Source organism: Haliotis rubra, unplaced genomic scaffold, assembly GCF_003918875.1.
Source record: "Haliotis rubra isolate DU_JTF1 unplaced genomic scaffold, ASM391887v1 Scf578, whole genome shotgun sequence".
NCBI classification, from domain to species: Eukaryota; Metazoa; Mollusca; class Gastropoda; order Lepetellida; family Haliotidae; genus Haliotis; species Haliotis rubra.
In genome coordinates this window covers 436240-462443 of record NW_025767277.1, presented here as the reverse complement: position 1 = coordinate 462443, position 26204 = coordinate 436240, and the positions used below count along the sequence as shown (strand labels likewise).

Here is a 26204-nt window from a genome sequence, read left to right as displayed (position 1 = left end):
TGATGGCGGTATTCCCGTGGTGTCAGGGGTCGTTTATTGATGTAGACTGTTGAGGTGATATTGTTGTTAGTAGTTCTGATGGCGGTATTCCCGTGGTGTCAGGGTGTTATTGATGTAGACTGTTGAGGTGATATTGTTGTTAGTAGTTCTGATGGCGGTATTCCCGTGGTGTCGGGGTGTTATTGATGTAGGGTGTTGAGGTGATATTGTTGTTAGTAGTTCTGATGGCGGTATTCCCGTGGTGTCGGGGTGTTAGTTATGTAGGGTGTTGAGGTGATATTGTTGTTAGTAGTTCTGATGGCGGTATTCCCGTGGTGTCGGGGTGTTAGTTATGTAGGGTGTTGAGGTGATATTGTTGTTAGTAGTTCTGATGGCGGTATTCCCGTGGTGTCAGGGTGTTATTGATGTAGACTGTTGAGGTGATATTGTTGTTAGTAGTTCTGATGGCGGTATTCCCGTGGTGTCAGGGTGTTATTGATGTAGACTGTTGAGGTGATATTGTTGTTAGTAGTTCTGATGGCGGTATTCCCGTGGTGTCGGGGTGTTATTGATGTAGACTGTCGAGGTGATATTGTTGTTAGTAGTTCTGATGGCGGTATTCCCGTGGTGTCAGGGTGTTATTGATGTAGAATTAATGATGTTGAGGTGATATTGTTGTTAGTAGTTCTGATGGCGGTATTCCGTGGTGTCAGGGTGTTATTGATGTAGACTGTCGAGGTGATATTGTTGTTAGTAGTTCTGATGGCGGTATTCCCGTGGTGTCGGGGTGTTATTGATGTAGACTGTTGAGGTGATATTGTTGTTAGTAGTTCTGATGGCGGTATTCCCGTGGTGTCAGGGTGTTATTGATGTAGACTGTTGAGGTGATATTGTTGTTAGTAGTTCTGATGGCGGTATTCCCGTGGTGTCAGGGTGTTATTGATGTAGACTGTTGAGGTGATATTGTTGTTAGTAGTTCTGATGGCGGTATTCCCGTGGTGTCAGGGTGTTATTGATGTAGACTGTTGAGGTGATATTGTTGTTAGTAGTTCTGATGGCGGTATTCCCGTGGTGTCAGGGTGTTATTGATGTAGACTGTTGAGGTGATATTGTTGTTAGTAGTTCTGATGGCGGTATTCCGTGGTGTCAGGGTGTTATTGATGTAGACTGTTGAGGTGATATTGTTGTTAGTAGTTCTGATGGCGGTATTCCCGTGGTGTCAGGTCAGTTATTGATGTAGACTGTTGAGGTGATATTGTTGTTAGTAGTTCTGATGGCGGTATTCCCGTGGTGTCAAATTGTTGTAGTGTTTCTGATATTGTTGTTAGTAGTTCTGATGGCGGTATTCCCGTGGTGTCAGGGTGTTATTGATGTAGACTGTTGAGGTGATATTGTTGTTAGTAGTTCTGATGGCGGTATTCCCGTGGTGTCAGGGTGTGTTATTGATGTAGACTGTTGAGGTGATATTGTTGTTAGTAGTTCTGATGGCGGTATTCCCGTGGTGTCAGGGTGTTATTGATGTAGACTGTTGAGGTGATATTGTTGTTAGTAGTTCTGATGGCGGTATTCCCGTGGTGTCAGGGTGTTATTGATGTAGACTGTTGAGGTGATATTGTTGTTAGTAGTTCTGATGGCGGTATTCCCGTGGTGTCAGGGTGTTATTGATGTAGACTGTTGAGGTGATATTGTTGTTAGTAGTTCTGATGGCGGTATTCCCGTGGTGTCAGGTGTTATTGATGATGTAGACTGTTGAGGTGATATTGTTGTTAGTAGTTCTGATGGCGGTATTCCCGTGGTGTCAAGTGTTATTGATGTAGGTGTTGATGATATTGTTGTTAGTAGTTCTGATGGCGGTATTCCCGTGGTGTCAAGTGTTATTGATGGACTGTTGTTATATTGTTGTTAGATGTAGTATTCCCGTGTGTGAGGTGATATTGTTGTTAGTAGTTCTGATGGCGGTATTCCGTGGTGTCGAAGTGTTATTGATGTAGGGTGTCGAGGTGATATTGTTGTTAGTAGTTCTGATGGCGGTATTCCCGTGGTGTCAGGCACCGTTATTGATGTAGTGTCGAAATTGATATTGTTGTTAGTAGTTCTGATGGCGGTATTCCCGTGGTGTCAGGGTGTTATTGATGTAGGGGTTGAGGTGATATTGTTGTTAGTAGTTCTGATGGCGGTATTCCGTGGTGTCAAGGTGTTATTGATGTAGGGTGTCGAGGTGATATTGTTGTTAGTAGTTCTGATGGCGGTATTCCCGTGGTGTCGGGGTGTTATTGATGTAGACTGTTGAGGTGATATTGTTGTTAGTAGTTCTGATGGCGGTATTCCGTGGTGTCAGGTGTATTGTTATTGATGGCGGACTGTGTCGAGGTGATATTGTTGTTAGTAGTTCTGATGGCGGTATTCCCGTGGTGTCGGGGTGTTATTGATGTATGTAAGGGTGTTGAGGTGATATTGTTGTTAGTAGTTCTGATGGCGGTATTCCCGTGGTGTCGGGGTGTTATTGATGTAGACTGTTGAGGTGATATTGTTGTTAGTAGTTCTGATGGCGGTATTCCGTGGTGTCAGGGTGTTATTGATGTAGACTGTTGAGGTGATATTGTTGTTAGTAGTTCTGATGGCGGTATTCCCGTGGTGTCAGGTGTTATTGATGTAGACTGTTGAGGTGATATTGTTGTTAGTAGTTCTGATGGCGGTATTCCCGTGGTGTCAGGGTGTTATTGATGTAGACTGTTGAGGTGATATTGTTGTTAGTAGTTCTGATGGCGGTATTCCCGTGGTGTCGGGTGTTATTGATGTAGGACTGTCGAGGTGATATTGTTGTTAGTAGTTCTGATGGCGGTATTCCCGTGGTGTCAGGGTTATTGATGTAGACTGTTGAGGTGATATTGTTGTTAGTAGTTCTGATGGCGGTATTCCCGTGGTGTCAGGGTGTTATTGATGTAGGGTGTCGAGGTGATATTGTTGTTAGTAGTTCTGATGGCGGTATTCCCGTGGTGTCGGGGTGTTATTGATGTAGGGTGTTGAGGTGATATTGTTGTTAGTAGTTCTGATGGCGGTATTCCCGTGGTGTCGGGGTGTTAGTTATGTAGGGTGTTGAGGTGATATTGTTGTTAGTAGTTCTGATGGCGGTATTCCCGTGGTGTCAGGGTGTTATTGATGTAGACTGTTGAGGTGATATTGTTGTTAGTAGTTCTGATGGCGGTATTCCTGTGGTGTCAGGGTGTTATTGATGTAGACTGTTGATGTGATATTGTTGTGAGTAGTTCTGAAGATGGTATTCCCGTGGTGTCGGGGTGTTATTGATGTAGGGTGTCGAGGTGATATTGTTGTTAGTAGTTCTGATGGCGGTATTCCCGTGGTGTCAGGGTGTTATTGATGTAGGGTGTTGAGGTGATATTGTTGTTAGTAGTTCTGAGGGCGGTATTCCCGTGGTGTCAGGGTGTTAGTTATGTAGACTGTCGAGGTGATATTGTTGTTAGTAGTTCTGATGGCGGTATTCCCGTGGTGTCAGGGTGTTATTGGTGTAGACTGTTGAGGTGATATTGTTGATATCCTGTATTCATTAGTATGAGTGTCAGTGTGATATTGTTGTTGGTGTCAATTCGATATCGTGTTAATATGCAATTGTTCTGTCGAGGTCATAGTATTGTAAAGTGTTCACGGTAGTTTGCTGTGATTACAGCTTATTTTGAGGGATATCACTGTGACATTACTGTTGGCTGTCTTCACGCTCTGTTTGACTATGTACAGGATATATTGTTTTGGGTGTCGATACCACACACATTATGTGTAACATATCAATGCAGGTGGATTACGACGTGGCATTACTGTGTGTGTTATCTGTTGTGGATGTAAAGGGTATCTGTTTGTTGGTATTCCTGGCATGTGAATGAATATTTTAGTGGATGTAGGGATATATTATTATAAGTGTCGGTGATATACTGTAATGGTGATATATATTGATGTAGGTGTTATCAGGTTTTTGATATGTTGAGTGTCCAGGATATATCTTTGTGAGAGCTGGGCCATATTTTTGGGTGAATGTTAAGGCTATATTATCGAATTTGGTATCAACGATAGAGTGAAGAGGAAATATTTATGAAGGTATTCGGGTGATTTTTTTGCGGGTGTTAACAATATATTTGCTGTGGATGTCACCGTCATATTTTTGTTAGCGTCAATGATATTTTCATTTTGACATTCGATGTGATTTGCAGCTTGCCCGATATTGCTATGAGTGTCGTGGTCATAAACGTGGGTTGACATGCTAGTTTTGAAGAAAGGTGGGACATTCATTACCAATGTGTAAACTTAAGTGATCTCATCAGGTGCAAAACAAATCTGGTTTCGCTGACAGGGTGATGATAACCAAGATGTCAAGGTGACATCGTTGTAAGGCGTTGTGTGATAAAATGCATGAAGTGCGAGATACCAGCCCTTCCTGAGATCATGTCTGTTTGAACCATATACGCTGAAATGTAACAGTTTTGTGGAGTTATTCGACCTACACCTCCCGAGGTAAAATTGTTGCTTGGTATGAACATGGGAGATTTCAAACAGCAGATTGCTTTTTTTGATTCATTCTAATTGGCGAGCTGTGGTTTGCGCAAGGTAATAATTTTTTTCACACCTTATATTACTACAATACCACCACAACAACAACAATATTATTACTACTATGCTACTACGCTGAACTACTACTACTACACTACTACTACTACTACTTGCACATTACTGCTACTACTACTACTACTACGACTACTACTACTACTACTACTACTACTACTACTACTGCTACCAGTAGTAGTGAGTGACTGAGTTACGGTTAGAATCACATCGGCAATATTGCAGCCATATCGTGACTATAACAATATAGTCTTTAATAATAAATAAAAGTTATTTCGTAAAATCTGTCAACAAAGGACAGTAAAAACAACAATGTTATCACAAATAGAAAGTTAAAACTAGCATGAAAGCATTAAAACATGTATTATACTACAGGACAATGCAATATAAACACCGGGCTATAGGTCGCCCACAACTGAAGGTTGATCACCACACTAGGGACCATGGGGACTTACTGGATTTACATCATTTCTTCAGATGTTGGTGATTCTTATATTAAAAAACATACATACTACAATTAAAATCACGGATAATGAAAAATACTGTTAGTAAAATGGGACTTACATACCCTCTCAGGGGGATAGCGGCAGTAGTAGTAGTAGTAGTAGTAGTAGTAGCAGTCGTAGTAGTGGTAGTAGCAGTAGTAGTGGTAGTGGTATTAGTAGTTTTAATAGTAGTAGTAATGGTAGTGGTAGTAGTGGTAGTGGTAGTAGTAGTAGAAGTAGTAGTGGTAGTAGTAGTAGTGGTAGTAGTAGTAGTAGTTTTAGTAGTAGTGGTAGTAGTAGTGGTAGTAGTAGTGGTAGTAGTAGTAGTGGTAGTGGTAGTAGTGGTAGTAGTGGTAGTAGTAGTAGTAGTGGTAGTGGTAGAAGTGGTATTGGTAGTGGTAGTGGCAGTAGTAGTGGTAGTAGTAGTGGAAGTAGTAATAGTAGTAGCAGTAGTGATAGTGGTAGTAGTAGTAGTGGTAGTAGTAGTAGTAGTAGTTTTAGTAGTAGTGGTAGTAGTAGTGGTAGTAGTAGTGGTAGTAGTAGTAGTGGTAGTGGTAGTGGTAGTAGTAGTAGTAGTAGTTTTAGTAGTAGTGGTAGTAGTAGTGGTAGTAGTAGTGGTAGTAGTAGTAGTGGTAGTGGTAGTAGTAGTGGTAGTAGTAGTAGTGGTAGTGGTAGTGGTAGAAGTGGTATTGGTAGTGGTAGTGGTAGTAGTAGTGGTAGTAGTAGTAGTAGTAGTAGTAGTAGTAGTAGCAGTAGTAGTAGTAGTAGTGGTGGTGGTGGTGGTGGTGGTGGTGGTGGGGACATTCAATGTCATTCGACATATGAAGGGCATGTTCTGTTCCATTCTGAGAGATATACTGGAGTAACGTGTTTGAATTTCGCTATTAGCTGCAACTGGACATTCAGTGGGTCTCTTCTATATTTAGTGTACAACATGACATTTTTGGTTGAGTAATGAATACACCTCCATTTTAAGAACTATAAATGTAACTCTCAATTGTGAGTTATCATCATCACCAACATCATCATTGTCATAGTCGTCAACATCATCTACCAACCCGGGCCAGGCCATGTCTACCCCATTCCAACCCCGATAAACTACGTTACTCCCCACGCTAAGAGCTTGACATCGACCCGTATGCCCCGGCCCCCGTGGCCTCGACCTACATCCCCCACCGAGTATAGAGCGGCAGGGTTGGGTTCAACAGGATATCACGTGACTCGAGTGATTTTAAACAGTTATGAACAACTGTTGAAATTCAGGTGTTGATTGCACTCTGTACCCTGTGCAAATATATGCTACAAACTTTCCCTCATGCATAAGTCTGTGCTAAAGCCAGCGTGCTGAAGAGCGTGCTAGTTATAAGATGTTTCGGCATTCCGTTTTTGTTTTGTTGCTGTTGCTGTTTTTTTAACAAGGGTGAATCAATGTTGAATAATAACAACAGCATCCAAATTAATGTATGATTTAAAATGTAAAGTAGCGATCTTATTAACAGACTATTAACCCACATACGTGATGGGTAGAAGGGAGATGAATTTGGGTTTTGCCGGGGTGTGGCGTTGTTGACAGCAATAAGACAATCTTATGACGTGTGAATGTTATTGGAAATACCTAACGATTTGTATTCGTGATGCAGTGGTGGTTGTTGAAAACACTAATGGGTTGTAATCGTGATGATTTGATGGTTTGATGGTTGTTGGAAACACCTAATGGGTTGTATTCGTGATGCAGTGATGGTTGTTTGAAACACCTAATGGGTTGTATTCGTGATGCAGTGATGGTTGTTGGAAACACCTAATGGGTTGTATTCGTGATGCAGTGATGGTTGTTGGAAACACCTAATGGGTTGTATTCGTGATGCAGTGATAGTTATTGGAAATACCTAACGATTTGTATTCGTTATGCAGTAATGGTTGTTGAAAACAACTAATGGGTTGTATTCGTGATGCAGTGATGGTTGTCGGAAATATCTAACTATTTGTATTCGTGATGCAGTGGTGGCTGTTGGAAACACCTAATGGGTTGTATTCGTGATGATTTGATTGTTGTCGGAAACACCTAAAGGGTTGCATTCGTGATGCAATGATAGTTGTTGGAAACAACTAAGGGGTTGTATTCGTGATGCAGTGATGGTTGTTGGAAACACCTAATGGGTTGTATTCGCGATGCAGTGATGATTGTTGGAAACACCTAATGGGTTGTATTCGTGATGCAGTGATGGTTGTTGCAAACACCTAATGGGTTGTATTCGTGATGCAGTGATGGTTGTTTGAAACACCTAATGGGTTGCATTCGTGATGCAGTGATAGTTGTTGGAAACACCTAATGGGTTGTATTCGTGATGATTTGATTGTTGTCGGAAACACCTAAAGGGTTGCATTCGTGATGCAATGATAGTTGTTGGAAACAACTAAGGGGTTGTATTCGTGATGCAGTGATGGTTGTTGGAAACACCTAATGGGTTGTATTCGCGATGCAGTGATGATTGTTGGAAACACCTAAAGGGTTGTATTCGTGATGCAGTGATGGTTGTTGCAAACACCTAATGAGTTGTATTCGTGATGCAGTGATGGTTGTTCGAAACACCTAATGGGTTGTATTTGTGATGCAGTGATGGTTGTTTGAAACACCTTCTGGGTTATATTCGTGATGCAGTGATGGTTGTTGGAAACACCTAAATTGTTGCATTCGTGATGCAGTGATAGTTGTTGGAAACAACTAATGGGTTGCATTCGTGATGCAGTGATGGTTGTTGCAAACACCTAATGGGTTGTATTCGTGATGCAGTGATGGTTGTTGGAAACACCTTATAGGGTATATTCGTGATGCATTGATGGTTGTCAAAAACACCTAATGGGTTATATTTGTGATGCAGTAATGGTAGTCGGAAGCACATACTGGGTTATATTCGTGATGCAGTGATGGTTGTTGGAAACACCTAATGGGTTGTATTCGAGATGCAGTGATGGTTGTTTGAAACACCTAAGGGGTTATATTCGTGGTGCAGTTATGGTTGTTTGAAACACCTAATTTGTTATATTCGTGATGCGGTGATGGTTGTTTGAAACACCGTTTATGGTATATTCGTGATGCATTGATGGTTGTCAAAAACACCTAATGGGTTGTATTTGTGATGCATTGATGTTTGTCGGAAGCACCTAATGGGTTGTATTCGTGATGCAGTGATATTTGTTGGAAACACTTAATGGGTTATATTCGTGATGCAGTGATGTTTGTTGGAAACACCGTATATGGTTTATTCGTTATGCATTGGGGGTTGTCAAAAACACCTAATGGGTTGTATTTGTGATGCATTGATGTTTGTCGGAAGGACCTAATGGGTTGTATTCGTGATGCAGTGATTGTTGTTTGAAACACCTAATGGGTTGTATTCGTGATGCAGTGATGGTTGTTGGGTTGTATTCGTGATGCAATGATGGTTGTTGGGTTGTATTCGTGATGCAATTATGGTTGTTGGGTTGTATTCGTGATGCAATGATGGTTGTTGGGTTGTATTCGTGATGCAATGATGGTTGTTGGGTTGTATTCATGTTGCATTTGGGGTTCGAATACATCGTGCCAATGTACATCGAGTGTTTAAACTAGAAAGATTAACGTGCATGGTTATGTCTCATCTATGATCAACATAGCCATGTATATATTCTCCATTCCTGATTTCAATTTTAATACTGTGATGCGTTTGATGAATTGTAAATACAGGTGAGTAAATTACCCTGTTTCAAATGGCGCCTGTAATGGATGTGTGCACCAGTTTCGGAACACTCAGTCATCACCAGTCGTATGCGGAAATATTTTTTTGTGAGCAGACAGGTGCGAATTGCGGTGACCTGGATTTTACTGATTTTTATACACAGCTCACATCTCAACATGAGGCAACTGATCAGTGGGCTATTGTTTTCCTGTGTCCTGTTTAGCTCTGAATTCCATGACTGTCAACTAGCCAAAGGTAAGCATATGCATTAAGTGTATTTTTTCTACAGTAATGAATAACACAAAGAAAGGGTTAAGATCATCTCTCACATCCAGGATTCTGCAGGTCACGTTGAATGAACACACGGCATGGTGGGCCTCGGGGTGTGCTTGCTGTTTTGTTATCTTATAAAGCTACCATAACAAGATCACTAAAATAGTGGGTATTTAGGCTTCAGTTAGTTCAAGAGTTCATTGCTGCACATACAGATATTGTAACTGGCAAACTGTGAAATAATTCAAGTTTTCTGGTTTCCACTTTATTCATTTAACACACAGTATGAATTTTCAATGCAAAAGACATCATGAAAAGAATATAAGATAAACAGCATGTAAAACAAGTGACGTAGCCTTCCTTAGACTTGAGCCATTCGACATCTGCCAAGTGTTCCCCACAGAGGGAGAAGGATCAATCATTTACCATAGTACCTCTACTATCAATCATTTACCATAGTACCTCTACTATCAATCATTTACCATAGTACCTCTACTATCAATCATTGACCATAGTATCTCTACTATCAATCACTGACCATAGTACCTCTACTATCAATCATTTACCATAGTACCTCTACTATCAATCATTTACCATAGTACCTCTACTATCAATCATTTACCATAGTACCTCTACTATCAATCATTGACCATAGTACCTCTACTATCAATCACTGACCATAGTACCTCTACTATCAATCATTTACCATAGTACCTCTACTATCAATCATTTACCATAGTACTTCTACTATCAATCATTGACCATAGTACCTCTACTATCAATCATTTACCATAGTACCTCTACTATCAATCATTTACCATAGTACCTCTACCTGTAGGTGTAGGGTTGAACTGAATGTGTTTGGCCTTTCACAAAGATTTTCCAATGTATAATGCTGTATGCACTGGGGAAAATGTTTTGGAATTGTTCTGAACCGATGTGATGTTTAGAGACACGCGACTAAGGCAAAAGGCCAGAGGAAATTTAACACGGCTGTCTGTGAGTGTATATCGCTAAGCATAGCCGAAAAGGACTGCTTATTGATTATAGTTTCATGAAGTTGCATGTCATATCCCGTTTAACATAGGCACACAAGAAACTGCACCTGATAAGACAAATTGAAGAACATTACAGATAATTCTTTCATTGTACAATGGGAAAATACATGAAAATGCTCTCCTTATTATTAATGCATTGAAACATGATGCTGACAAGCAAACCATGTGTTGATTCTCTGCTCAAAAACTAAAGAGTCATCGTGGACTCAGTCTATATAAGAATCAGGTGGGAAACTGACATGCTGCAGAGAAATATAATGTGATGTAATGAACCATAGGAGTCAATTAAAACAATACAAATCACACAATGGAAGTACAAATTAGAGTGGCAGCTGGTTTAAAAATACAAGATCAGTAATAACAATAAAGAAAGTGATGATAATATTCACCTTAGCAACACTACTCCAACAGTAGGTATAGGCAGGGGATAATGGTCATCACACGCCAGCCTGGTCTTCTGGTAACTTGCTGTCTTGTTAGATGAGGTGCAAGAATTACCTTCCCTTATATACCTAAGAAATGAGGATAGAAAAGTCAAAAATACGCTCTATGATGGTTCTGGAATCAGCTCCTTGTTGCACTTTCCAGGCCGTTTTTTTCCTTTTTTCTTAATCTAGTACTGGTATAAATATAGACACTGTCCCTCACAGAATTTCATATGGACAATGCATTACTCTTGGAACATTGTTGCACAATGAACATCACTTTGCTTGAGAGAGAGAGAGAGAATGTGTCAGAGGGTCAGAGGGAGGAAGGGACAGAGAGAGAAAACGAGAAAAAGTGAGAGAGAGAAAGAGTGTGTGTGTTTGAGAGAGAGAGAAAGAGAGAGAGAGAGAGAGAGAGAGAGAGAGAGAGAGAGAGAGAGAGAGAGAGAGAGAGAAATGGGTACGTGAAACAGAGATATTGTTTCGAATATTTCATCCTAAATGCAAACGCACATTTCACTGTATTATCGGTGCACATGTAATATGTTACGTGCCCCAATTATACTTTCGAAGGGACGGTGGGGAAGCCTAGTGGTCGAAGTGTTTGCTCTTCACGCCTCAGACCTGGGTTCGCTTCCTCACATGATACAATGAATGAAGCCAATTTATGGTGTCCCCCGCCGTGACATTGCGTAAATAATGCGTATAGCCATATCAATCACTCGTTATACTTTCGAATATCTAATTAGCATGATGTTCTATACTTTTTATCACATACGTGAGGCTGGAAATGCCATCGAAACAACGCGGCACGGAGCAGTATCCCAAGTATATGGCAGTGATCCGTATATGATCCAGTCATCAAAAGACAATCCAGAGAATTACATCATGAGCACAGATATCAGAAATCGATTACTAATGTGTCAACCAAATCAGCCTGTTTGAACTCCCGATCCGGATAATCGCCTCTTATGACAACAGTGGGTTGCAGAGGATCATTTCTATGTGATGTTCATGGGTCGAGAGAGATATGATACAACATGATATGATGTGATATACGATATGATGTGATATACGATACGATATATGATATGAAAGGTGATATAATAATGATATGATATGAAAGGTTATATGAAGTTCAGAAATTAGTATGAGAATAGAATCATGTAAACTAGTCTGACTTCATTTTCCAAAGCGCTGATATACATGATTTGAAAACAGTGTGCGAAATATCCACTGGCCCACTAGCCCGTGGCTAGTAAGAATCCAGTCGCATCAGTAATTTCCACAATCAGTAGCCAGACTGGCTAGTGAATTTCCATGGGGTCATTTTGTAAATATACATTTGTTTTTTATTTTATTTATCTTTTTGTAATCTTGGTTTAGTTTCTGCATTCAGATTTGGACCTAGTGACTTATGTTGTGGACTAGTAACCTCTCAGGCATAGCCTGCCCGATTGGCTAGCAAAATTTGGAAACAATTTCGCACCCTGTTTGGAAACAATGTGTTTTCGGTTTCAGCGGCTGTGATAACAGCTCCTCTGGGAGGAACGGTGACGTTAACCTGGAAACGTCCGGCCCGCCTACAGCAGTACACAGTCAGGAACACAGAGTGGAAGGAAGATATATTCTATATCTCCAAGTCTGGTGGGGTCAGGGTTGTCCATCCTGCCTACAAGGACAGAACACGGAACATATCCTCAAGTAAAGAAGGGGTCAGTGTGGTACTTCATGGGGTCAAGTGGACACACTCTGGACGTTATAAGTGTTTCAGGGGGTCGCCAGAAAGGAGACCCCGCGTTTCTATCAATCAATGTGGCCTGAGACTCGTCGTCATCGGTAGGCAAAACATACATGAAGCATGCAACTTTATGGATAACAACTTCTTGTTCATAGCATAGAGCGACTTGTCGATCTCGATTCTTACACCGTTATCAAGCTCTATGCAATAAACAAGAAGTTGTCACCCATAAACTTGAATGCTTCATTTTGTACTCACCAACTTCTAAGATAGAATGCAGATGAAACAATTAGGCAATACATGTCTGCAAAGTAAACTGATTGACAAATGAAGCATATTCTTGTGTTTGATGCGGAGAACACAACACAAACAAGAAATTGTGATGTATTCAATGTGGTGCATCCAGTGATTCGAAAACCGTTTTCAGTAACATGTTGATAGTTTCCCCGATATTCTTTTGATAACGATTGCATATTTTAAGTGGGATCTTTCAAGTGAATACTATATTTTCAGGCATATATATATATGTGTATCATGAATGGTATGATGAAATGACACATCAGCAGTTATAGTAGCATATTGCAAAGTCGCATTTAGCAGTGACGCTGAGTAGGTTGTCTCAACACTTATGTTGCGTAGCAGCAAATCACATGATCACAGTTAACCGCCATCAGTAATGATAACTGTTTGGACACATTTTTACGCCGACTAACACGAAACAAACCAGGAACAGTTGTTCGTAGGTGATGCATGGGATACGGACATAGTTATGATCTGAATCGCAAGGTTGTAGTGTTTCGGCGACTGGTTTCAGTCTAGTAGCGTGTTGATACGTTTGTAAGCTAACGTCAAGTCTTTCAAGTGTGTTCGTTTTGCCGGCGGTTTAGTTGCATTTACATGTAGTCAAGGGTCATTTTTGAGACGCTATAAAATTAAGAATAGAATTGTAATTTTTGCTTAGTTTGAGTTACCCGACTGATTGTCAGTCATAATATGCATTTCTGAATTCATTTACTTGTCAGTATGTTACGTGTGTGCCATACCGGGCCCAATTCGTGTGAATTGGCCAATACTGTTCCCTGGCGTTATCGGCATTATAGTTGTGGATGTATCCTGTCACATATATTTCACAGATGGCGACTATCGGGATCGGTTGGACAGGCTCGCTGACTTGGTTGAAACATGCCATTGTGTCCCATTTGCGTAGATCGATGCTCTTGCTGTTGATCACTGGATTGTTTGTAACCGCCGCTGGAATATTGCTGATTGTGGAGTAAAACTAAACATACTCACTCACTCACTATTTCACAGATGCCCGAGACCCTTATGTTGCGACCACAGATGCATATGATCTGTTTCACAACAACGGCAGGAACTTGTCGTGCATCTTCGTCACCAATGCAACGTCATCGTATCCCGGGGACACCTCCTTCATCTGGAGGAGGAATGGAGTAGAGTTTGACAGCAGCATGGAGCTCCACACGTCAGTCCAGCATGGAGAGACCGGCAGTCAGCTGAGGGTGGTCACCAGTACACTCGCCGTCACATCTGTAGGAGACACGGGGGACAGATTCACGTGCCAAGCTCAATTTGGGAAGGAACATCTTACGGGCCAGAGTGAGGAGTTTGCCCTGAACATGGACTGTAAGTAATAATTTACGCACCTGAGATTCATTGGTTCTCACGTTGCATTCAAGATCGGTTAAAGTTACTGCTTTTCGACCTCTATGCATGGCTATTGCACATTTTCGATTATTTCATTGATAACCGGAAGTCACGGGTTCAGAGCATATAAGCAGTAGCGATATGGTAACTGTTTTGTACCAAACCTCTGTCATGACGTCACTAATCCGGAGACATATGCCGGTTTCGTAATGCAAGCCACCTAAGGTATTGTGTATCAGTTGTAACATAGATCCCCCTCTCCAATACAGCACTGACTCCCAGCAAACCAGTCCGTGTTGCAGTGGGAAGATTCTGCAGTAGTCCTGCTTTGCTTTACTTGACGCTCGATGTCTGATATCTCGTTAATGTATTCTGGATGTTTTAACAAACATCTTCTAACTTTCGTTTGTGTTTGTCTCTGTGAATGCTTAGGCAAAACATGTGTTCTTACTTTACTGCTGTTCCGTTGTTATACCTCTGCCATTTGTAGAATATACTTTTCCACTGTACTGCTATTGATGATGTATTCCTCCCTTAATATATTCCACACAGCCGGTCCAGTTGTCTACACCAACCACGTCGTGCTGAACGAAGGGGGCAAGGCCACATTGACGTGGACGCTGCCGCAGCCCATGAGCCCATTCGTCGTGACGTCCCCGAGTGGTGTAGCTATACTGGATGTCGACTCTGCCAGCATCTTCATCACCTCCCCCTACAGATCCAGGGTGACGGTCGCCGGAGTCCTTACAGCTGATGATTACATGGCAGTGCAGTTGATAGTCCACGGTGTCAGGGGGAATGATGCTGGGCAGTACTCTTGTGAAACTCGGGATAATGGAACTCTCGCTGACTGGGACAACTTCGTGTATGTCTTACGTGAGTTCCTTACATTCCTTACGTATTGTCAGTTTGATTGCCAGTAGAAGATTGCATTTGTCCCCGATACCTTGATATGTCTGAAAATGTTACAATCTCAAGTACCTTCATTTTTCATTATGGTGCAGTTTCCTAACATAGTGAAATCTCCTCAGATGAATTATGTTAATGACATTTTCTGAGATAACTGTTTTGTCTTCCTTTTTATCTGATCAGGCCATTTTCCCCCTGATATTTTTTTTCTCATACAACATCAATTTCTTGGATTAAAAAGAAAGACACATGTTCACATTTTGAAACAGCGACGACATGTTTTGTATTGATGATGTTTAAACGAACAGTGTATTCTGTGTATTTTACACGGATTGCACATGATGGTAATATGGAGAATGAAGGGAATCTAATACTTTCAGGGAAACCCAGGGACCCGACAATTTTAAATGTTCCCGAGAGACAAGGCATGGCGTTATCGTGTTCCTCTGCTTCCCGGTCACTTCCACATAATAGCCCGGAAATGTTGTCCTACAACTGGAGGGGGAACAGCAGCGAGGTAGGCATGGAGGTGTTTCAGAGCCAAGAACCGACCTTCAGCATCAGGACCAGTCCCAGGGATGGAGACCACTACTCATGTCAAGCCACAGAGCAGGGACTTGTGTCACAATGGAGCGAGCCGTTTGTTCTCAGTAAGGATATTCCTGTGATGTGTTCCACAGAATGATATTGCTCTCACTTTTTCCCCAACCATTTGGCCTCTAGTTTCATAAAATAAAACATGCTATTTCACTGAAAATATACAGACGGTTGGGTTTTGGAGTATATGATTATTTTCAAGTGACATTTACTGCACTATCATGGAATCTGCCGTGTGATGCTATAAACATGAATGGGATGGTTTGAATATTTAATAATAATTTGTAATATGCTGTGATCCCGGTTCTGACATGTTCATTGATGATACTACTGGATAATTTTCTTTAATGTCATGAAAAACTTCCTTCCAGAAAAACCCCTAGTTCCAACAATATCCAGTGCAGGGTCTCACCTGCAAGTGATGCTGACTTGTGTCTCCGCCTCAAGGATGTTTCCAGATGCTGAGAGTGAGGAGCTCGTGTACAGATGGCAGCGAAGCGACAGTAGCCTGGAGGGTGGGGAGATGATCGCAGGTGCTACCCTCAACATCAGTTCTGCAAACCAGGGGGGACCAGTACAGATGTCAGGCTGTAGAACAAGGCCTTCACTCAGACTGGAGCGATGCCCATGTTCTGTGTGAGTACCTGTACTGGGGTTATTGGGGTGATGGCTGTTAGTTTCTCTATGTCTGAGGAACAGTGAGTGGGTGGGTGGTCGGGTGGGTGGGTGAGTGAGTGAGTGAGAAATACCCAAGCAATATCATGGCGGAGACACAATATTCGGCGATTCGACCATGGCCCTGCAGCGTGACTAGCAATCGTTTTAGTAGCCAGATTTCCCCACTGCCTAGTATGCAATTGAAATGAAAACCTCATGGCATTTGCCTAGCATTAATCATTTTCTTGACCACATATGGATAAAACGTTATTTGAACAGAAACAACCTACTTCATAGGACACTGTCTAATCTTTCGTCATTTTTAGCAAATGAAACGAAATCGTATCTGTTAGTGAAAGAGTTCAGGTGATAAACTGAGATTCTGTACCTGCATTGTACTCCAGATGAACCAACCATAAAGCGACTGACCCATAACGTCACGCCCAGTACTGACCTGAATCCTGATGACGTGGTGACCTTCACATGTGAGGTGGACGGCACGCCGCCTTTGTATGTGTCCCTCATCAGGTTGTCTAAGGAAGGGAATACAGCACTTGGCAGCACCACAACCTACGCTTCTACGACGGTAGCCTTTAACATCGGAAATCCCAGCCTAGGAGAATACCTGTGTTCAGCGTCCAATGTAGTTGGACATGACGATGGGTCTGCTTCTACTGGCTTCTTGAAGTGTAAGCACCTCATCGTGTGTGAAGTAGCATTTAGTCAAAGTCAGTCATGCTATACTGGAAGATTCACTCTTTTGAAAACAGGCATATACCCTTTAGATCTATTCAAGTGAATTGTCAAGACTGATTCAGATAAGTGACTATGAAAGATGAAGATGAACTAGAAAAGCATCCTGACGAAAGTATATGTCATCTTAATAAGTTCTACGTCAATGCATATATGACCCGTGAAGGTCCGGGTTAGAATATTGATCTTCAGTAACCCATGCTTGTCGTAAGAGGCGACTAACGGGATCGGGTGGTCAGGCTCGCTGACTTGGTTGACACATGTCATCGTATCCCGATTATGCTCGTTGATTATTTAGACTCGATTATTTACAGACCGCCGCCATATAGCTGGAATATTGCTGAGTGCGGCGTAAAACTAACCTCACTTCCTCGCTTATGCATATACCCTACACCTGTCTAAGCCAATACATGTTGTGTCATTTCAGCGAAACTGCGCCGCCAGAATGCAGGAGACATCACGTTGAGGATATATGTTGATGATGCTGTGGGAACATTCTATCTCAGCGGGTATCCGGAACCCAGCAGAACAAGACTATCTTTCTCTCCAGGCGGACTGACTGACATTCACATCTCAAATACCGAGAAGTACCAACTCACAACATCAAATATCGAGGATAACTGGTTCGTGGTTACATTCACCATACACAACGTGGAGGCTAGTGATGAAGGAACGTATACCATCTATGTCGACAATGGGGAAGGCTCTCTAGACGTCAACGTGGAACTGAACTTTTCGGGTGAATATATATGGCATGGTGAAATGTCGTTTTCTGGTTGGCTGAGCGCTATTCTATTACTTTCAATGTACCCCGCTTACAAGCGAGTAACATTTTCTATGTACCCCGCTGGGAATGCCGAACTCATTTGGTAGTTCGTAGTAGTAATTCTTTATCTCGAATAACATTAAATAACGTATGATGTACGGAAATTACCGATGGCATGATGATGTTTGACACGGACGATATGTAAGAAGGACAGGGACATATACAAACCCAATATACAGTTACATTGGCTTGTACTTCACTCAACATATTTGCGAACACCTGGCTATATCAGTGATTTTCAGCCACATAATGTTCGCCGCTATATTGCTATTTAACATTGTACGCACCATGGAGTGAGTGAGTGAGTTTAGCTTTACGCCGCTTTTAGCAATATTCCAGCACGGGGGGCACCAGATTATGCCCCATGGAATCGTTTTCAGTGGGTGTTCTTTTACGTTGATATTTTGGGGCTTTTTAACACGAAGATGTATACATTATGTGAAACATTGTACGTAACTGTCTCAAGATCCATTATCTGTCAGTACTTACCATAACATACCTTCCTTATCCATTCGCCTACAATGCTATATGCCATGGAAGAGATTTGAGATAAGCAATTGTAATTGCTATGATCAAAGCTATGTCAGTCTCACAATACGGGAAACGCTCTTTATCAGTTTCAGCTTTGGCATTGTTGACGTTGCTTAGTAATACTACTTTAGCTGAAGGGTTCACAGCCAGTGAAAATGAAACGTTAGTTTTCGGCATCTTCTAATTGTTTGTTTCTGTTTTATTTTGATTTGCTTTTGTTTGGTTTGTTTGATTAGGGGTTTTTTGGGTTTGTTGTATTATTATTATTTATTTTTTTATGCTTTTTTTTATTTTATTTCTTTCTTTTTGTGTGTGTGTGTGTGTGTGTGTGTGTGGGGGGCGGGGGGTTAGGGGTGTGTGTGAATCCTTATATGACTGTACCACTGGTTCTGTACTACATTATATTATCGTTTTCTGGTTGGCGGAGCGTTCTTCTATTATTTTCAATGTACCCCGCTGGGAATACCGAACTCATTTGGTACTTCGTAGTAGTAATTCTTTATCTCGAATAACATTGAATAACGTATGATGTACGGAAATATCCGATGTTTTGCGAATGCAATGGGAGATAACTGTAAATTTCTTTTTCTTGTCTTGTCGTCTGGAACTCTATACTATGATCCGATACCCGTGCTTCAAACAGTTCACAATTACCATTGAGTTGTTCGGTAAGATATTTACGTTGTTCAATGGTCCCCCGGGGAACATGGGTTGATGTACCCTCGATGTTCTTTATGTTCCCCTCGTCCTTCGGGCTCAGGGAACATAACCAAACATAGAGGGTACATCAGCCCATGCCCCCCTCGGGACCAGTGAACAACTTATATGCAGTAACCTATACTCAGCTGATGTCATTGCTTGTCTTGTAGAAGGGGAGAAGGTTGTGATCATCGCCGCTGCATCTGTCTTGTTTGTGGGTCTGACAATCATTTCCATTGTCTTCCTGGCAATCCGGAAACTGACAGGTGGAAATATGAATGGTAAAGTAACCTCAACCACCTTCTACCTAATGTATGCTAGTCTTATTAAGAACATATTGTGACCTTATCTGCATCCCGTTATACCAGACATAACAAATAACATAAGACTTTTGAATGTATAACAACTGTGGTAAAAGGTTTAACTCACTTGTTTTCTTTCATGTTTCTTTTTTCTTTCTTTTTTAACAATAGAAATCTTACATATCAAGACTCCTTTTGAGGACATATGTTTCAATCAGAAGCGGAAAGAAAAATGATCCATCATGTTTAGATTGGTTCACAGTCGCTGTTATGTTATATAACACGTAATGTTTATTGTTGCTTATGTTACAGAATCAAGGAAACGCAGGTAAGCATTTGAACTTGGCAGGAGACCACAGGTGGATAGATGGCTAGATACTCTATTGTGGGGGTCAATCATCGCTGTGCCCGAGTCTGCCTTTCGTCAGTGGCTGCTGTTTCTGTGCCACTGTGGCTCCCCCGTTATCATCTGGTAATGTTAAACGTGGAATGGTTGAGGTGTGGATAGGGTGATTTGGTAGGGTTACATTTTAGAGGCTCGTGAACAAACGAGACAATTGGCAAAAACGTATTACAACTATATTTTGTTGGGAAGGGAGGTTCGAATAAATAATACATTTGGTATTTAATGCCAAAAGACTATTCTTAAATCAGTCGGAAGAGGAGGATAATTTTTTATGGATGAACAACGTCTATTATTGTCGACGTTACGGTGTTGGATCTAACACCGTTTTCAAGCAAGTGATGAAACAGTAAGTGAGTGAGTTAGTATTTAACGTCACATCGGCAATATCTCAGCCCTATCGTGACGAAAACAATTCATACAGAGGGGATGAAAACATTTCGAAGAAAAAAACCTGTAGACAATGGACAGTAAAAATACTAGAATATCACATATATGAATATGGAACTAGTATGCAAAACTAAAACGTGTTTATGAAAGATCACCAAACTGGTGTTGAAACAGAATGAGGATAAAGAAGCATATGTATATTACAGTCAGATTGTGAAATCCGTCATTTCGTGAAATGACTAACAGGTTCAGTCATTTCGCTGGATAATGGTATATCAGGATCACTTAACTAAGTTTTGCCTACTGAGACCACTGACTAAAAGGCTGCTGAAGTAGCGTTACAGTAAGTTGACATTTTCTTGACGATAGGTGCCCCAGTGATCCTCCAATCTGATCATGGATCAGTGTTCACGTCTCATGTTATTAAAGAAATTCAATAAGTCTGGCCAGAACTAGCACGAGTACATGGTAAGCAACGCCATCCCCAAAGGCAAGGATCAGTTGAAAGGGCAACTGGCGACATACATGCTGGTAGTGTGGATGAGTGGTAACAAGACTAAAGACTGGCGACATCTTATTCATTTCACGAAATGACTGAAATGTTTAGTCATTTCACGAAATGACTGATTTCACAATCTGACCGTAACATACACAAGTGTGAGTACAACTGACTGACTGACTGAGTTTGGTTTTACGCCGCTTAAAGCAATATTCCAGCAACATCACGGCGGGGGACACCAGAAATGGGCTTCACACATTGTGCCCATGTGGGGATTCGAACCCGGGTCTTCGGCGTGACGAGCCAACGCTTTAACCTTTAGGCTACCCCACCGCTCCTGTGAGTACAAAGGGGTATTAGGACTGCAATAGCATATGGAAGCCGGTAACAAGAACAACACATAGCCTACGTAGATGGAAGTGTCAACTCATGAAGCCTGAAGCCCTCTTTGTATTGTACAAACATCTCCTTGTATATGTGCTTCTCTATGCCAGTTCTGTTTAATCGCTTGTTTGATAACAGTGTTGGAACCTACACCGAAACTTCGTTCTCACTGTAATAATGAAGTTAGTCTCATCCATATATTAAGGGGGCGGTGGGGTAGCCTAATGGTTAAAGCGCCGAAGACCCGGGTTCGATTCCCCACATGGGCACAATGTGTGAAGCTCATTTCTGGTGTCCCCCGCCGTGATATTGCTGGAATATTGCTAAAAGCGGCGTAAAACCATACTCACTCACTCATCCATATATTGTTATCCTTCCTTACTGCTCCAACTGCTAAATGCCTCGCATTGTCAGATAGAACATATTTCGGGTCATGTATCAGCTATGCTATATGTCATGTGTGTTGTTGGTGGGAAGCTCTGTCACGGTGGTAAACCCAATACTGACCCCATCACCCCATGTACCAGTCCCGCTGTGTTCATCACTGTTATGCTTGTTTATGTAATCTCTAATCACGTTATGTTTTTGGTTTTTTTCAGATTTAATGTTTCCGGGTTACCTGATGTAATACGAGAACCTGGATCTATCGTCACTATTGCCTGTCGGGACCTGCACGACAAAGACAAAATGGAGGCACGTTTACCCCCTGACATAGGCAATGATGCAAAGAGGATGTCCTTCTTCCTGCACAGGATGTATGTCGGAAACGGTAGGTGTTCTAATTTGTTGTTGTTGTTGGGGTGTGTGTGTGTGTTTGTGTTAAAGCGTTCGCTCGTCACGCCGAAGGCCCTGGTTCGATTTCCCACATGGGTACAATGTGTGAAGCCCGTTGCTGGTGTCCCACCTCGTGATATTGCTAGAATATTGCTAAAAGCGGCGTAAAACCCCACTCACTCACTCTAATTTGTTGAGGTATTCACAAACTCAATAATGTTTCATAAGATTTCAGGGCGATGGGGTAGCCTAGTGGTTAAAGCTTTCGCTCGTCACGCCGAGGACCTGGGTTCAATTTTTATGACTTAGCTGTGTGACATCCTTACAGATCCGTCGTCAAATTAAATATATGTGTTTTTATTCAGATGCTGATGACGAAGCACAACAATCGGATTTCATCGCATCCCGTGAAGGAGATGAATTGTTGTTATTCTAGATGCTGCATTTCTTCCCAAATCCCGCATTTATAATTATTCGTGCTTCCGTCCTGATTGTCAAACCTTGTTACAACTTCCTCGTCAAGTAGCACTTTTAAGGTATTGTATTATAACGTTAGTACACTAGCCAGTGGTAATGTAGTTCGTCTTATGTTTCCTTGAAGAGTTGACATTATTGATCTTGTATTCAGAAATATTTGTGGGTGCCATAAAACAGAGACTGATTAGAGGTATGCATATAATATTATCCCCATGGTGTTTGTTGATTTCTTTTTCGAAATTCTCATGAATATTTGCCGATTGCAGTAGAAATAGCTGAATATATTTTATTGCTTCTGGTTGTTATATGACGTAGGCTTCCATTGTTAGGGTATATACCACAATCGACAATAAACGCTTTTTCTTGTCCAAAGTTTTGACATTTGCCCCAATAGAGGGTTTTGCATGAAGGAGTGTATCGGTATGGTTTTATTCCGCTTTTTAGCATTCCTCCAGCTACATCACAGCACGGGACACCAGAAATGGGATTTATGCTATTTACATATGTGTGACGTTGAGCGTCTTCAGTGCAATGTGTAAACACAGATACTCAACTGTGTCTTGAACTTGTCTTCTTGTCGGATGGGAGCCCTCAATCAATCATATTTGTCGCATCGGAATGAAGAATATCTAATTTGAATCGCTCACGTGGAGCGACTTGTCTTGCCTCAGATGGGTTTAGACAATGTTGTGGGGATAACATAGAGTGCATTCATGGCAAACAAGAACACGTTACAGTGGCGTAAACTGACGCCTGCAGCGGTAGTGATGGTTGCGATGACGACTGAGGTGGTTGCGCTGTTAACTGATGTCCGAGTCGTCTGTGGTCAAGCAGGTGTCAGTTGTCATGTCAGCGGTGGCAATTACGCTGCTATTACAACTGTTCTTGTAGTGGTGGAAGCAGAGGGAAAATGCTGTTTGAAATCTGCTGATGTTTGAAGGGGATGGTAGCAAGTGGTAGCATTCATTCATTAATGATTCATTAATCAAGTAATTAATTAATGAGTTGATGCTGGCATTGATGGCGATCTTTATGCAATATTTTCGGGGTCTTGCACCCTGTGATGTCCAGCTTGACAATGACACAAAGATTACTATACTTCTCTATCTATAAAGGTTGATGAAGACATTTCTGATGCCGATCTCAGTTTGGCACGGACAAAACAAAACATTATCAGAGCAAATCAGGATCCGAACGATCATGAAAATCTGTCGTGCGAAAGGAATGCAACTCTTTCGCCTACCTAACAAGCTATATCATTATTTATATAGAGTAGTTGTCACAAAAATGCATTATCCATTTATTCTCCATTAATTCACGGGAAATATCGCAAGGAAGATATCATTACAATTGAATGGTATTTTACACAACTTACCAGTAAATGACGTTTACCACTTTTACAATGACTTCACAATTAAATCCTTCGTCATTTGTCAATGTCTTATAGCTGTGGTTGTTGCTATAATACAGTCATTGAATTGTACTGCAACTGAGTGAGTGAGTGAGTGATTAATTTTACGCCGCACCAGCAATATTCCAGCTTCATGGCGGCGGTCTGTACATAATCGAGTCTGGACCAGACAATCCAGCATGAGCATACATCTGTGGAATTGGGAACCGATAACATGTATCATCCAAGTCAGCGAGCCTGACCACCCGATCCCGTTAGTCGCGTCTTACGACAAGCATGGGTTACTGAAGATCAATTCTAACCCGGATCTTCACGGGTTACTGCAACTAAATTTAGACTGCCGTTGTCATTCCATTGCAGTAATACCGCAAGTCCAAGACTCGTATGCATGCATGAACATGTGACCGTGGGTTCGAATCCCGGAATATATTCCGTCAGTCAGCTCAACAGTCAGCTCACTCCTTCCGCCGCCATATAGCTGGAATATTGCTGAGTACGGCGTAAAACTCAACTCACTCACTCCATACTCCCTCCGCTCAGCTCCACAGCACTCACTCACACTGCACTCGCTCAGCAACATCGATGATTAAAGTATCGGCAGTATATTAAATATTTTACACAGTGCTCTTCGTTCTTATCAAGACATGTATAAAAGGTCACATGCATTATAATGATTATACTGGGACCTGCTGAGAACTGACTCCAGTTTGCGAGCGTCGCTGTCTAAGGTGGGTGAGTCCTTGCGTGATATTTCATGATCGTTGTATAGATATTTATACATCACACTATGATATACGAAAATACTTGCAACCCATATTATATCTTGCCTTCATTGTAATGGACTGGCATGTTACCATGAAACTGGTTAGTTCAGTATTCCATCCAAATTCGCATAACATTAGCAAAAGAGGTTGTAATTCGAGATGTTCAAATGCGAGCCCTTACAAAATATATTTATGCAGATAGATTAACTTCTTTTGGGAATTCGACAGTAGTACCCTTCTTCTTTTTTTACAGCTGTGGTTGTAAACAGATTCCGAAATAGAATCTGTTTTCGGCAAATGTCAGTAGACATGTAACTACCGCTTAGTTGCTTCTTCGGCTTTGTATCATCATCACATACGAAATATATACAGGATACTGGTGTAGTTGACAACACCAGCCCAAGTAGGTAAACTGACAACACCCTAAAAGACAATGCTGTTGTCGTTGTTTAGCATTTACAAAAATGGATTCTTCAGTTAAATTTCCGATCGTGACTATTATATTATGGGATGTTACTTTATTGTGAATGGTCGAATTTAAGTGTCACTAAGTAAACAGGGCAACAGGGTTAATGACTGATTCGGCTGTGCTATGAGTACACATTTTACACGTATCTAGGTTGGATGTTGGCGAGGGTAAATCACTTTCCCCAGAAACTCAGCTGTACACGTTGTGATGACGCAGAAGACAAGCAGCAATGTATTCATAAGGTACATTATGATATGTACGTCTAGCATGATACGTTCACATAGTATTCAACAAAACTATTGTTGGGTCACCATATAGTTGTTGGCAATACAACGAAAGGTCTATTTTAATCTCAAAGTAATAGAAGGCAAAGCCACAATTGTTAAGGACCACATGCGAATGTTTGTTGCTGCATTAATTTAAATAATATCTGGGTGAGTGAGTTTAGTCGCTTTTAGCAATTTTTCCCGCAATATCCAACAATATCACAGAAATGGGTTTCACACATTGTACACAGGTGGGGAATCGAACCCGGGTCTTCAGCGTGACGAGCGAACGCTTTAACCACTAGGCTACCGCACCGCCCCAATAATATTTGAACTACGGTAATTACTGCTGGAGCAGGTGCAGACTGACCAACACTGCTCCCTGAGTGGAACGACATAATACAGTTTGTGATTATGAACCTGGTTAAGTGCGTCAAAGCTAAGTGGGAATCTTGAGCAGGAAGGGTGCGACGTGTACACCAGATGCTGACTGTTTACAAACATCATGAGTGTTGCAGCAGTTAATGTGAACATGATGCTGTTGGTTATCCAATATTGTCCGGTACCCAACTGACTGTATCTCTATCCTTTCATTGAGCCGTGAAGATCCGGGCTAAAACTGATCTTCAGTAACCTATGCTTGTAGTAAGAGGTGACTAACGGGATCGAGTTTCAGGTTCGCTGACTTGGTTGACACATGTCATCGTATCCCGATTATGCTCGTTGATCACTGGATTGTCTGGTCCAGACTTGATTATTTACAGACCGCCGCAACATAGCTGGAATATTGGTGAGTGCGGCGTAAAACTACACTCATTCACTATTTTTTTACAATAACTGTTGACATGGACGATGAATGACAATACATTCAAAATCAGTCGAAATGTCTTCATTATTTATAAAAAAATAGTTTTCAGTATCACATGACATGGACGACCCATCAAAAGTGTACCATTTTCTGGATAATTTACGAGCTTCGTGTATTAAGTATTTTGTTCGTCTAATAAACCTGTTGATATTTGATAAACTATGAAGCATTCATGCAGTTATAAATTATGTCAGGCGATGAATGCAGATAAGCTATGTATTTGCAAAAGGGCAACTCGACAGTTCTCACGGTAT

At 41.4% G+C, this 26204-nt stretch overlaps 1 protein-coding gene across 3 annotated transcripts; it reads left to right on the top strand.

The window, feature by feature from the left end:
* Window positions 1-8963: 8963 nt before the first annotated feature.
* Window positions 8964-17509, top strand: LOC124254632. 3 transcript variants are annotated; one of them, XM_046688470.1, is made up of 7 exons: window positions 8964-9064; window positions 12087-12404; window positions 13618-13950; window positions 14524-14847; window positions 15261-15530; window positions 15849-16113; window positions 17315-17509. In XM_046688470.1, the coding sequence occupies exons 1-7, from the start codon at window positions 8986-8988 to the stop codon at window positions 17364-17366; spliced, it is 1641 nt and encodes a 546-aa protein (XP_046544426.1). In that variant the 5' UTR covers window positions 8964-8985; the 3' UTR covers window positions 17367-17509. The 3 variants fall into 3 exon arrangements, with proteins under 3 accessions (XP_046544426.1, XP_046544428.1, XP_046544427.1); XM_046688472.1 differs by lacking the exon at window positions 17315-17509 and adding an exon at window positions 16539-16678; XM_046688471.1 differs by lacking the exon at window positions 17315-17509 and adding an exon at window positions 16461-16579.
* Window positions 17510-26204: the final 8695 nt, after the last annotated feature.

What these genes read in the sequence shown, in the direction of transcription:
- LOC124254632 (XM_046688470.1), top strand. Translation starts at nt 8,986, where the DNA reads ATGAGGCAACTGATCAGTGGGCTATTGTTTTCCTGTGTCCTGTTTAGC. An exon ending in GAGCGAGCCGTTTGTTCTCA is followed by an intron (nt 15,531 to 15,848) that starts GTAAGGATATTC and finishes ACTTCCTTCCAG; the next exon opens with AAAAACCCCTAGTTCCAACA. An exon ending in GAGCGATGCCCATGTTCTGT is followed by an intron (nt 16,114 to 17,314) that starts GTGAGTACCTGT and finishes GTGTCATTTCAG; the next exon opens with CGAAACTGCGCCGCCAGAAT.